The following is a 12,493-nucleotide window of genomic DNA, read 5'->3' as shown; positions in this document are numbered from 1 at the left end:
AAAAGAACTAAAAGTTTATACAAGAAAACAATAAAAACTGAATATCAAATAAGCAGTAGAAAAGAAATTCGTATATTTGAGAAACAAGATCACTTCCTAGATTTTTTGGCATCATCTATATAGATTAGAATGAAATGAAGAGAAAAAAAAATAAAGAAGCAAACCACGAGAAGCCTTTTTTTCTAGTTCATCCCAATCATCAGCTTCACTTAAATCTTCTTCATCAGCTTCAGATTCATCATCTGAAGCATTTTCTTCATAATCGGATTCTTCCTCACTTTCATCGTCTTCTGAAACAGCAAATTCGCTACCTTCTTCTTCACTTTCAGCACTTTCTTCATCGGATTCATTATTTACTATTTGAATAATTAAATAATTGAAAAAATGATAGTTAACACTTACAAAATGCCCATCCACCTTCTTCAAAAAATGCCAAAGGATCATCATTAATAGTTTTCATAATTGTGACCCAATTAAGATTTAAAACACCTTCAGTATATGCAATATCAACAGAACTAACCATTAGCCAAGAAACATAAAAAATTAGTAAACTTACTCTAACCAATCCTTTACATTATCCAATTGACTCATTGGAATTGTATTAATATGTGCAGGGGGACGACGAAAATCTTTAAAAACAAAAACCTAATCATTCATTAAGCCTTGGATTAAATAAACGAAAGGAAAAATTATACAAGATCAAAGTTCTTGAATAATAGTTAATTATAAATTATTTCTAAAAGTTTTTCTCTTACCTTAAGTCCAAATTGTACTCTTTCTAAATGAGCAATCTCTATATCCGAAAGTGTTATTACTAAAAAAGGAGGATCAGTAAGATGTACAAGGCATTCAGTCGTTGGTTGCAAAAGCACATTACTTCGAAATGGAACCCCAGTAAATCCAAGTTCACGTACAGGAATGTCAACGTCTATTACACCTTCATTCTAGAAACAATAAACAATTTTAAAAAAAAAAAAACATCAGATTTTTTACAGATTCAGATATTTTCTCACTGAATGCCTTAAATTCTTTGTTCAATGCCGCTCTTCTTCGCCGTTCCTCCTGTTCTAATTCCAATTCGTCTTCATCACCATATCTATATTTTCTTTTTTTATTTCCAGTTTCATCAAATTGCATATCTGATGCTTCCCGGTAAAACTGAACATCCTTTGCCCTTCTTTTACCAATCATAATAGGATTTTTTAAATGAACATGAATCAAAGCAATCAATTCATGATCACAAGGTTGAAAAAAAAGATGTTTTATATTACTAAACAGAAGATCAATCTTATGATCAGATCGTAATGGAGACTGATAACGCAATCCATTTTGATGAATCTCTAATTCACCAGGAACACGTTTCCCATCCAAAGCAGGACGAGCAAATACATCGACCAATTTTAAAGGTCGACGATCTATTACTATCAGCATGATATTTCAAGAAACACATAAGAAATATACTTTTAACTTCTATTAAGTTGTCCTGCTCAACGACATCTGCCATTTCTCTACGCTCAGCTTCACGTTTAGCAACATTCTTCTTCATTTCTTGAATTGATAAAAAAACTTCAGACATATGCCGAGTATCAGAGCTTCTAAAAGTTAAACTCCTTATAAAGCTTGCGCTAAGATCATCAAATGGCTAATGAAAATAAAAACAGGTTAAACAAGAAGATAAAAAATACCATATCATCTTTTTTCCCAACACCTTGTCCAGGAGTAAGAAAATTAAGTCGCAAGTAAACAAATTCGCCTTCATCATTCTTACTTGCATTCTTTAATGTTGATATATGAAAAGGAACAGGCCGACCATAAATTGGAACAATGATACTACTATTTTTTATGTCGACTATGATCTTGAGTGACTTTATAGATGAAGGCATTTGAGAGTCTCTCTTATAAGATTCGATTTTTTTAAGAGTAGGTTTTTCTATCCCATTCTGAATTCCATCACCACTCGAAAATCGAGCTAAGCCTTCTTCCTGCTTTTTCTCAGCTAATTCTTTCTGATGCTGTTTTCGTCTCTGCTCAGCAGAATCATCAACCTTTCATAATCAATAAGCAAAAATCTAATAAAAAGATTTTCATACATCCTTATTTTCTCCTCTAGTTTTTCTTCTTAAAATTGCAGAAGTTGCAGCAGAAACCCCACGTTCATGTCTTCTCTTGGATATATTTTCTTTTTCAATTGGTTCATCATCCTATAATAATATCTAAAAATCATACAAACATATTTATTAATAACCTACATTATAGTAAGATATATCACTATAAGATTTTGGACTGTCCGTATAAACAATTGGTGCGTCCTTTGTTACTTTTATTGTATCAATTAGCAATAAACTATATGTTCTATCTCGAATATTCTGAGGTTTAGGATTTTCGATATCATTAAATCCAACTAAAATATTCAAAGTCATACCATCTTTCAAAACCCGATTATTTTTTGAATTAAGTATCAAAGTCTTATCCTGAAACTCGATTCCAATACCAAAACCAATATTACGAACAAATTTAGATTCAAGCTCAGGATATTTAACGCGAATTAATCCAACAGCCTTATTATATACATCCTTAACAACAACCCCATCCTTAATACTTTCAAATATTTTCTTCTGAAGCAATAATAAGAAATCATAATAATTTTCTTGGGACTAATCTTCATTAGAAAACAAGAAACAAAAAAAAAAAACTACCTTATTAGGATCAATCATGTACGTCCTCCCAACATTAGAGCAATATGACTTATATCGGAGACCAAGTGAACACAAAATCACATTACCTTGCAGTAAACGATCATCTGAAACAGCAGATGGACGTAAATCATAATTTCCACCACTCTGAATAATCGGTGTATAACACCATTCAAGTTGCTCTGGATCAAACTAATACAACTTAATCCTCTTGATTATCCCCTATTCTTATATACATACATCACTACCCATCTTTGATCGAAAAAACGACTCCTCTTCAAGTTTGCGCTCTACCATTTCTGATAATTGTGAATGTGAAACCTTATCCTCCTCATCAATAATGGTAGACATTTTGTCAACAAAATATGTAGATATTAGTAAAACACTAGCTTTACATGCTACACGAATACATTTCTATTTTTCATCAATCCTCAAAAACTAATAAAAGTTTCAAAATTCTACCAATTCATCTTCTTCCTTCACCGCCATAGCCAAAGATACTCCTGACGATACATCCACTTCTTCAAATGATGTTTTCCCATAAACACTTTTCCATTCATCCGCAAATTTACCCTTCAATGTATCCCTTGAAAATACACCCACACGCTTCTATCCAAACTTCAATCTTACCATTTTAAACACTTCATCTAACAAACCCCTGCTTTTTCCATGGCATCCACTACCTGTTTTAAAACTACTTCATTTTCTCCCGCTTGTTTCGATCTTCTTAAAATAGTCATAGAAAACGGTTCAATACCATCCTTTAAAGTCTCTAATATAGTCGCTAACCTCCGTCAGATTAAATATACCTTATCCATGCATCTTTATACCCTTTTTATCACTTGTTAAAAAATAAATCATCTCCTGAGTCAAAAGCATCAACATATCTGGAAATTCATAGCCAAGAAGCCAATTCTAGCTCTATTAAAACCTTTTAAAAAGCACAAAAGATCTAACATGTATAGAAGACGTCTTAGAATATGGATTTTCATCATCTAAACTACCCTGAACTATCAACAATGACGTAATTCCAAAAAACACATGTTCTTTTGTATGAACATAATTCTATGAAAAAATTAGCAAAAAAATATCAGAAAAATAACCAATGCTTCAAAGAAGCAAAATATCGCGCGGTTATTACCTTCCATATCCCAAGAAGCAGGCGAAGCCTGCGATCAAAGGTCTTGGAATCTAATCGGATTTCCATCGTCGTTAGATCGAGAGTCAAGCAATGGGTTGAGACAAAATAGATAAAAAAAGCAAAAATAAGGCATATGAAAAAAAGAGAGGAAAAATACAAGAAAAGAAATATGCTTGTACTATTTAGAAATAGACCAAAACAGAGATTAATAATGAAGAAGAGAAGAGATCAAAAAACATACTAATGAAGTTAAAAATGAAAAAAATAAGAAAGAAGAATTACAGGAATAAAGAGATAAGGGCATTGACGACAATATTCGTCCCAATCTTTACCATATTTTGCTTTGCAACGACGAGTATCTCTTGTTACACGATGAATCAAGACGAAAATGAAGAAAATGGGATAAAAATATGGTAATGGAGATGAAAAGCCAGTAATTAAAGCCCAAGAGAGGGATTGAATAAAATCGGCCTATAAATTTTAGTGAATAAATAAGAATGAATAGAAAAAAGAACGGTATAATGAATTTTCCTAGCAAATCGACCTTGAAAAATTAAAAAAATAAAAAAAAAAGAAAGAAAAACATACACCAACCAGATGTTAATAATGTACCACCATTAGCACATTTAATATATTTAGGATTTTCGATAGTTTGCCAAGGAAGTTGAGGAAAAGTCTTTCTAATCTGTAAGGAACCGTATCGTTGTTGACGAAAGCGATTTTTTTGACTATTAGAAGTATCAAAAACATAATAAGAGCCAATTAGAAGGAAATAGCAAAAAAGATTATAAAGAGTAGACCAACGATATTGATAGGGAGAACGAGTTGTGAAGAATAAGGCAGAATAACAATAAGTAAACGGGACACCAGCCATATTCCAAAAAATCAGCATAAATCCCCATTTCTCATAAGCCATATCCCTAAAGAAATAAGTAAAATGAATAAAAAAAGAAAAAAAATAAACCATGTTGTAACAATCAATTCTTCACCCTTTGCGCAAGCATTTGCGTATAAATAATAGGCAAAAATAATGAAAGCAACCTGAGGAGTAATATAGCCGTAAACCTCATATTGCTTAATGCCCACAGCAAGAGAAATGAAAAAAAGAATGAACCAAGGTAAACGAACTTCAAAAAACATTTTAAGATCGAAATACTTTCCTATACGTGGGTTAAGAGCAGCACCCATAAAAAAGTCATAGATAAAACAGCCCGACATACGATACATATTTCCCGTTAAAACAGCGTGAAAATATGCAATAAAAGAAACGGCAAAACCCGATATAATAGCAACAGATAAAAGTGGACCAAAATCCGTAATCAATGTATACAAATTAAATATCCCCGAAAAATGAAGAAATACTACTGTTGCAATTGAAACATAGAATGACCATGCAGCATTGCAAAAATATGGTAATTTTTCATTATTTTTATGCGACAACGGTATCCCTTTTGTATAAACGCCCGGAAGAGTTAATGAAAAAATCGCTTGTACGAACATAAATACCCAATAAATTATCCATGCTTTAAGATGTGGGAATGCATCCTCCGACACTTTATATTAACATATTGAAAAAAAAAAAACTTACTTTAACAATATATCCAATCATCAAAGACCCAAATTCAAAATATGTTTCATTAGATCGAGGCAAAGCCCATTGACCATCATAAAAAGCCCAACAAATCCAAAAATAATACATTAAACATGGAAAAAAAATTATCATAAAAAACACTCCAATTGGTCCTCCAAATTCATAATATTGAAATATATCATCCATTGACCCTTCTCGACCCCTTGATCGAGACCTTGGCGTCGAATACTTCTGCTTGGACACTTCATTAGGTACTTCTTTTATCTCATTTGTCTGTGTTTCCACTTTAACATTCTTTTTCGATCGAGTGCCAATATACTGAATTTCTGATGCAACCGATCGTGTTTGATTGGGCGTTCTTGCACTTTGAGCCCGTGTTTCAACCATACCATTAAAAAAAGTTCTTAATAACTTTTAATCAATTCCTCGTTAATATTATTCTTTCCTTATAAATCCCCAAAAAAAAAGAAAAAATGTGACAAAATATATATAAAAAAATAGATAATCCTCAATGCTAAATTTACTCACAAAAGGCACCCGAAAAAATATATGAGAAAACCAATTTTTTGTTATGAAATTTCGGTAGAAAACAAATGATAAACCCTAACCCTGGACCCAAACGATCAGTCATAGAGTTGATAAGGGTTAAGCCTGAATATATGAAGAAAGGCTAAGCAAATTAGCGTTTAAAAGTGAAGAAAGATATGAATCCAAACCTTTTTAATAAAGCCAATTATTAGTTCTTTGTAGATTAAAGAAATACCAAGATTATAAGTGAAAAGATAGATTAAAACAATTGAAAGAAATGAGTATAAAAATCCGAGTATAATAAAAAACTTAATTCGTTATTTCCCAAAAGCCATAAAAATCCAATGTTATATGCAAGAAAAGCCCATGATTAAAGATTTGAAAGAAAAAATATAGAAAAATATATAAAATCGAGAAAAATAGAAATAGAAATATATAAAATAGCCATAAATATTGAAAAAAAACCTTGAATCATGAACGAAGATAAAAAAGAAGATAAGCAAAACGATTTGGTGAATCGGAGGAAGAAATAAGATGCTCAGCAAGAATGTGAGAAATATGGGTATCGTCAATACGAATCCAGGAATGTAAATCTTGACGAAGAAGATCGACAGTGTAATGACCACCAGAAGTAGACATTCCATGATGATATACGACTAAAAAGATAAAAAAAATGAAAAATTTAGAAAAAAAAAGAGTTACCAGCAAACAAGATAAATTTTATATTTTTTTCAACACGACGATGAGGACTCATTACAGTAGGAGGAATTTCGAATTGTAAAGGATAATGAACATTTTTATAAGATTTTTGAGCACCTCCGACATTATCATAAATAAAACGCTTAAGATGAAGAATAAGAACTTGTGGAAACGTTTCAATAAAAACTTGCTTCGTTGCTTTTAATTTTTCACCTAAAGAAGAATGCCAATCTCCATGAAGAACTTCTGGTTGCGTAATATTTTGAAGTGCTTCTTCTATTGAACCTATATGAAGAGGCTCAATATCAAGCTGTAAAGATCGATAGGGCTCAAGTGTAATGGATGGCTTCATCCCAGGTACACGCAAAATAGAACGAAAATTTCCAGTGAAAATAGGTGTTAAAGGAGACTCAGATACAGTAGCCTAAAAATAATTAAAATCCAAAAACATACTCGAAAATTCATATATAAATACCGATCGCATAATACTCGTTTTCTGTTTTGGACCTACTTCGACCCATTCATTCTCATTTTTATCCTGAAAATTATCGAAAGAATTCGCAGATACAAAATCTACACAGTTCATATACTGAATTACATTATTAGGAAAAACGTCCGAATTTGATTTCATTTCTTGAACAAATTCCTCATGAAGCGCATCAAGCAAAAGTCCTAAAAATTCTTCTGCATCTTCTTGATGCCCTCTCTACAAATTACTATCAATAAATCTCAAAAAAACATATCAAAAATCTACAAACCCTCATAGAATCAAAAAGTTTATTTCCTCGCATTGCCATATAAACATATTCCGGAATAAATGGCTCTCCAAATTCTTCAAAATCATCTTTTTTTATCACCGTTCCACCATTTAAAACCGGCTTATCAATAATAGGAAATTCACGAATAAAAGAAATCCTAAACACTCATCAATTCATCTTCATCTTGTATTAAATCATTTTACAATGCACTTATTAAAGATGTATCGTTAACCAAATCATGTGTCATTTTTTTTCCAATTTCATCCAATAAATTATAAAATGGAGGACAAAAAACTAAAACCTGTAGAATCTTTTCATTTATATTATAAATATCTCTTTCTTTTTCCTCAAAAAATACTTACCACATTCATAAAACATACATTCCCTATATTAATAAGACCACGAGGCTGAATTAATACATTTTTCGTTTTTTCTGGTTTCATTTTAATACATTCAAACACTTCTTTTAAATTATTAGTTGGTTTCTCCTTCTTAACCGTCTGCTCCAATGTGCCATTAGAATATCCCGATTTCGGCCGTTTAAGCAAATCTGACCACGATTTCGACGTAATACTATCATCCTGGACCGTCGTATCCTCTTTATTAACCTCTTTATCCTCTGATACCTCATTTATTTCCTTTTTTTCATTCGACATAGTCAGACATTCTGTCTGACCTTTTTTCTCAGAAATTACCGTCTGAACCTGGGAATTTGATGCACGTTTCATCATTTCATAACATTTTAAACACTTATATCTCCTGCGGGGAAAGGGTTTGTCTGGAACAGAATACCAAGGAAGCTGATTATTTATTAATACCAATTCCTCATAAAAAAGCCGTTTTTCAGCGGGAAAAAAACGTACCATAGGAAAATGACCTTGAAAATAACCATTAGACGCAGTGTGATTATTTTGGGACCCGCCAGGGTCCTGTTCAACCATTTTTTTTCCTTAAAACTTAAACTTTTTTTTTGAAGTCGAGACGGTTTTTCGCTAAGACGAGCTTGACGACCTCATATTTTACGGTATAAATTATATATCAGTGAAAAAGGGATGGAAAAGCGTTTTACATGATAATAACGAGTGAATACGAAGGAGATTAGAGGATAGAATATGTATATGCCTTTTTTTCGGAGTTAAATGGTCAAAAATAGGGAGATATATTGAATTATATTTATTATAAAGATATAGTCTATATTTGAGGGGATAAAAGGGGTTTTGCGTGAAAAAGAGATTATAAACAGATTGTATTGCATAAGGAGATTATAATTTCGTTTTTTTTTTAGAAAAATATTGAAAATTCGCTTAAATAAGCATAATTATATATCCTTTAAACGAAATTAATCAAAAGATACATAAACTTAGATTATAATTGAGAATAGGACGATAATAAGGTAAAAAATAGATGGAAGAGAATATTAGAAAGTCTATTTATTATTTAAACGAGCCAAACAACATAAATACTAGAATTACAAAAAATTATAATAAAGAACACAAAGGTAAGATTTTATTTTTTAAAAAAAGGAATTGAATTTATCAAAATATTAAGAGGAAGACGAGAAAAGAGAGTCGAAATCTATATTTGAAAAACAAAAAATAATATCAAACAAAATAGAAAATAAAAAGAATATATCATTAAAACCAGAGAATTTCAAATTTAACAACAAAGTGGAAAAAATACCATTAACGCATTTATTAAACTTTTCATATTCCCGATCTTTTACAACTCAACTAATAAATTCAAATTATAAAAATACAAAAAAAAAAAATATACATAAAAATGATTATCGAACAAAGAATAAAGAGTATTTCATTAATGCAAATTATAGATTTATTGTAAGTCCATATGAAGATTATCGTCCACAAATGCTAGATCCTGATATACCCATACCTTGGAAAAATATATTACAAATACTTGTTTCACGATTAACACAACATTCATTGTGCGCAATATGCTTAGAAGAAGATCTTGTAGCATCTCGAATGACAAAATGTGGCCATATTTTTTGTCTACCTTGCATTATACGTTATTTTGAAAGCAAAAATGAAGATAATAATAAGGATTTTAAATGGAAAAGATGTCCAATATGCTTTGATTTAATTTGTATTATGGATTTAAAACCTTTACGATGGTATGACAATGCTTCACCGGAATTACCTGTTGAAGGAAAAGAAATACTTCTTCGTTTATTTGTACGCAAACAAGGGAGTTTTTTTTCATTACCATGGGAAAATATGTCAAAAAATATAGATAGTAATGAAATTCCATGGTACTTTGAACAAGACGTCCTGGATTATTCTCGTATTATGAAAGCATCTGAAAATTATATGATCAAAGAAATGAACCTTGAACTTAAAGAATTATACAAAATAAAAAATAGCATAAATACTGATACAGGATTTACGAACCAATCGATTAATAAAGCAATAGAACACATTCAACAATCTATACTATCATTTGAAAAAATATCCAATGATCACAAACATTTCTTTGAAACAAAAGTGTTAACAGAAACTCAAATAAATATCGAAAAATTAAATATAGAAAACAATGCGTTAACTCAAACTAAATCATTTGATGATAAACAAAAAATTAATTCTTACTTATTTTATCGACCTCAAATAATGACACATTATTACTTATCTATTTTAGATATAAAAATACTTAAAATGGCTTTCGGGGATTATACTCTTTTTCCCCCAAATATTATCGCTAAAGTAGAGAATATATCAGCAGGTCATATTGTAGATGATGAATTGCGTAAACGAACAAAATATCTTTCTCATTTACCTTATGGATGTGAAATTTCATTTCTAGAATGCAACTGGTCAAATGTAATTGATGAATCAATTTTAGAAAAATTTGATTATGAAATTAAAAAAAGACAACAAAAGAAAAGAGAAAAAATTCTAAAAGAAGAAAAGGATTCTAAAAAAAGATATTTTAGAGAAAAAAATCAGATAGATTTATATTATTAAATGATAAACATTTATTATTTAAATCTTAAAGCCCAAGAATAATCAAGAATTTATAGACCGATTACAACTTTTATAATAGATTGAAGTTGTAATCAGTTTATTATAGACAACATTTATTATAATTAAGCTTAATAGTTAGCAAAAGTAGGGTATCTATGTCATTTTTCAAATATTCCATGAACAAAAAAAATGCTTAGAAATAATATAAAAAAATTAAATTAATAACCTTACAAAAGAAAAAATATTACAAGCCTTATATCAACCATTAGAAAATAACCGTGTTTTGATAAAGATTGATATAAACTCAGTGGAAATCATAAATATTATCACTGATTCATATATAAATAAACCCAAAAACATAAATAACCCTTACAAAAAAACTCAAACACCCTACTTATCCTCTTGAATTAAAATTATTTAGCACAGATACCTTAGAAACCACAAAATTACCCAAATACAATGTTATACTCAAAAAAAATATTTAGATAGCCATTACAAAAATGAAGAAGATATCCATTACTTGCTAACTAACTAATCAAGCCATCCAACTCGCTCAAATGCTTGCCATAAACGACTTGCTTTGTTTACATCTATACGGGCACATCTTTGCGCATCTGTTCGTCGAAATCCAAGTCCCGCTTCTTTACGTGCATGGTATTCCGCGAATATTCTTCGCTTATTATCTAAATATACCATAGCTGGTAATCTTAATTGCGATGCTAAATAAACTTCTGCCGGATGTAATTGATCCACATGCGGATCATTAGATAAATCTAACGGAATCCCCTTCCATTCCGCTCTCAATGGCCGAGGATGGTTAATCTTATCCAGTGTAGATGTCGGTGGACAAAAATCCGGTAATAATTCATATGGCGTATTCGCTACATCAAACGAATGCGTATGCATATAATGTTCTTTTGACGATTGTTTCGGCTTGTAATTAGCCATTCCAATCGAATAAAATTGCGTCTTCGTTTTACCCACTCCTCGCCCTACAGACGTCGTACGACATCCCGTCGTGGATATCGTACGACGTACAATATTCGACGCATTCCTCGTCCTCTTCTTATGGACTTCTGCATTCGATGATGGCATATGATAGGCAAGCCATTTACGTTCATTACGAAGCATTCCACGAGGATCACTTTTATATATATCAAAAACACGCGCTACAAACGTAGCTCCCGCTTGTTCCTCTTTCACCGTCTTCTTTTCTTTCTTAGCTTCTTCATCCGTCTTCGTCTCTGCTAAAACCCCTCCCAAGTTTTCCTTTGGAGAGGGTGGAGGTGACGGAATAATAAATCCGTGATGATAAAGTTTACACTGTGTTTTAGATGAATCCGAGTCTGACCACTTTGTAAAACCAGAATGTATTTCTGGAGGCGAAAAAAGCATGTTTTCACTGGAAAAAAAGTGTTAAAAATCATTTTTAAGAAAAACCCTTTTTTTTACCTCATTTTTTACGAAAAAAAAAGTTTAAAAACATCGCAAAGATTGAACGGGAGAATAAAAGACGGACCCCTAACCCTAAGCACAACCCTAACCAGAAGCACAACCCTAACCCCGAGCGCAACCCTAAGCAGGGGCACAACCCCAAGTGTAATCAGGAGAAGCTGAGTAGGAAGCTGAGTAGGAAGCGGAGTAGGAACTTAAACTCGACAGCAACATATGAGGCGCATATAAAGCTTAGTTATAACCAGGAGTGCAAACAGGAGTGCAAACAGGAGTAGAACCAGAGTAGAACCCTTAACTTCTACGTAACCCAACTTCTTAACTTCTATGTAACCCTAACTTGTGCTTAACCCTTAGCTGGTGCTTAACCCTAACATCTACTCCAACCCTAACTTCTACATAAATTGTAAAAGGTTAAAATGTAAAGACAAGTCGAAAGTTGGTGAAGAGAGGGAGTTAGGGTTAGGTCTAAGTAGAAGAGGGTTAGAGTAGAGAGTAGAGAGTAGAGAGTAGAGAGGAAGGTAGAGCGTAGAATGTAGTGTGTAGTGTGAAGTGTGTAGAGCGTAGTGTGTAGTGTACAAAGTAAAGTGTAGAAGGTTATATATTGTAAAGCAAAGTATATAAAGTAGACTATATAAAGTAAAGTATATATT

General features: G+C 31.6%; 5 protein-coding genes across 5 annotated transcripts; 1 reads left to right on the top strand and 4 right to left on the bottom strand.

Annotated features, from left to right (window-relative positions):
- Positions 1 to 48: 48 nt before the first annotated feature.
- On the bottom strand, positions 49 to 3,934 carry T552_03051 (hypothetical protein). Its single transcript, XM_018371569.1, has 18 exons — positions 3,835 to 3,934; positions 3,651 to 3,758; positions 3,524 to 3,608; positions 3,350 to 3,477; positions 3,156 to 3,302; positions 2,934 to 3,107; positions 2,697 to 2,885; positions 2,250 to 2,654; positions 2,091 to 2,201; positions 1,686 to 2,045; positions 1,462 to 1,642; positions 994 to 1,415; positions 756 to 944; positions 696 to 707; positions 557 to 645; positions 403 to 515; positions 165 to 356; positions 49 to 115 (listed from the first exon to the last, which is right to left on the bottom strand). Exons 1-18 carry the CDS (start codon positions 3,898 to 3,900, stop codon positions 90 to 92), a joined length of 2,997 nt encoding a protein of 998 aa, XP_018224703.1. The 5' UTR covers positions 3,901 to 3,934; the 3' UTR covers positions 49 to 89.
- A 92-nt stretch (positions 3,935 to 4,026) lies between these two features.
- On the bottom strand, positions 4,027 to 5,858 carry T552_03050 (hypothetical protein). Its single transcript, XM_018371568.1, has 6 exons — positions 5,423 to 5,858; positions 4,799 to 5,379; positions 4,423 to 4,754; positions 4,350 to 4,378; positions 4,117 to 4,305; positions 4,027 to 4,074 (listed from the first exon to the last, which is right to left on the bottom strand). Exons 1-6 carry the CDS (start codon positions 5,810 to 5,812, stop codon positions 4,063 to 4,065), a joined length of 1,533 nt encoding a protein of 510 aa, XP_018224702.1. The 5' UTR covers positions 5,813 to 5,858; the 3' UTR covers positions 4,027 to 4,062.
- A 521-nt stretch (positions 5,859 to 6,379) lies between these two features.
- Positions 6,380 to 8,396, bottom strand: T552_03049 (hypothetical protein). Its single transcript, XM_018371567.1, has 7 exons — positions 8,274 to 8,396; positions 7,773 to 8,210; positions 7,614 to 7,720; positions 7,411 to 7,567; positions 7,128 to 7,358; positions 6,656 to 7,076; positions 6,380 to 6,609 (listed from the first exon to the last, which is right to left on the bottom strand). The coding sequence occupies exons 1-7, from the start codon at positions 8,349 to 8,351 to the stop codon at positions 6,425 to 6,427; spliced, it is 1,617 nt and encodes a 538-aa protein (XP_018224701.1). The 5' UTR covers positions 8,352 to 8,396; the 3' UTR covers positions 6,380 to 6,424.
- A 373-nt stretch (positions 8,397 to 8,769) lies between these two features.
- T552_03048 (hypothetical protein) lies at positions 8,770 to 10,433 on the top strand. The gene is made up of 2 exons (XM_018371566.1): positions 8,770 to 8,908; positions 8,959 to 10,433. Exons 1-2 carry the CDS (start codon positions 8,815 to 8,817, stop codon positions 10,386 to 10,388), a joined length of 1,524 nt encoding a protein of 507 aa, XP_018224700.1. The 5' UTR covers positions 8,770 to 8,814; the 3' UTR covers positions 10,389 to 10,433.
- Positions 10,434 to 10,873: 440 nt separating this feature from the next.
- On the bottom strand, positions 10,874 to 11,829 carry T552_03047 (hypothetical protein). The gene has a single exon (XM_018371565.1). The coding sequence runs from the start codon at positions 11,781 to 11,783 to the stop codon at positions 10,920 to 10,922; it is 864 nt and encodes a 287-aa protein (XP_018224699.1). The 5' UTR covers positions 11,784 to 11,829; the 3' UTR covers positions 10,874 to 10,919.
- Positions 11,830 to 12,493: the final 664 nt, after the last annotated feature.

This window comes from Pneumocystis carinii (genome assembly GCF_001477545.1).
Source record: "Pneumocystis carinii B80 chromosome Unknown supercont1.14, whole genome shotgun sequence".
Taxonomy (NCBI): Eukaryota; Fungi; Ascomycota; class Pneumocystomycetes; order Pneumocystales; family Pneumocystaceae; genus Pneumocystis; species Pneumocystis carinii.
The sequence above is the reverse complement of the archived record's forward strand: the minus strand, read 5'-3'. Positions and strand labels throughout refer to the sequence as shown.

Excerpts from the sequence above, each read along its gene's own strand:
- T552_03051 (XM_018371569.1), bottom strand. The coding sequence starts at position 3,900 with ATGGAAATCCGATTAGATTCCAAGACCTTTGATCGCAGGCTTCGCCTG. Across the intron at positions 2,202-2,249 it reads GTGATATATCTTACTATAAT|GATGATGAACCAATTGAAAA; the intron begins GTAGGTTATTAA and ends ATATTATTATAG. Across the intron at positions 1,643-1,685 it reads TTGGGAAAAAAGATGATATG|CCATTTGATGATCTTAGCGC; the intron begins GTATTTTTTATC and ends TATTTTCATTAG.
- T552_03050 (XM_018371568.1), bottom strand. The coding sequence starts at position 5,812 with ATGGTTGAAACACGGGCTCAAAGTGCAAGAACGCCCAATCAAACACGA. Across the intron at positions 4,755-4,798 it reads GAATTGATTGTTACAACATG|GGATATGGCTTATGAGAAAT; the intron begins GTTTATTTTTTT and ends TTATTTCTTTAG. Across the intron at positions 4,379-4,422 it reads ATTATTAACATCTGGTTGGT|GTCGATTTGCTAGGAAAATT; the intron begins GTATGTTTTTCT and ends TAATTTTTCAAG.
- T552_03049 (XM_018371567.1), bottom strand. The coding sequence starts at position 8,351 with ATGGTTGAACAGGACCCTGGCGGGTCCCAAAATAATCACACTGCGTCT. Across the intron at positions 7,568-7,613 it reads ACATCTTTAATAAGTGCATT|GATTTCTTTTATTCGTGAAT; the intron begins GTAAAATGATTT and ends ATGAGTGTTTAG. Across the intron at positions 7,359-7,410 it reads AACTTTTTGATTCTATGAGG|AGAGGGCATCAAGAAGATGC; the intron begins GTTTGTAGATTT and ends AGTAATTTGTAG.
- T552_03048 (XM_018371566.1), top strand. The coding sequence starts at position 8,815 with ATGGAAGAGAATATTAGAAAGTCTATTTATTATTTAAACGAGCCAAAC. Across the intron at positions 8,909-8,958 it reads TTATAATAAAGAACACAAAG|AGGAAGACGAGAAAAGAGAG; the intron begins GTAAGATTTTAT and ends CAAAATATTAAG.
- T552_03047 (XM_018371565.1), bottom strand. The coding sequence starts at position 11,783 with ATGCTTTTTTCGCCTCCAGAAATACATTCTGGTTTTACAAAGTGGTCA.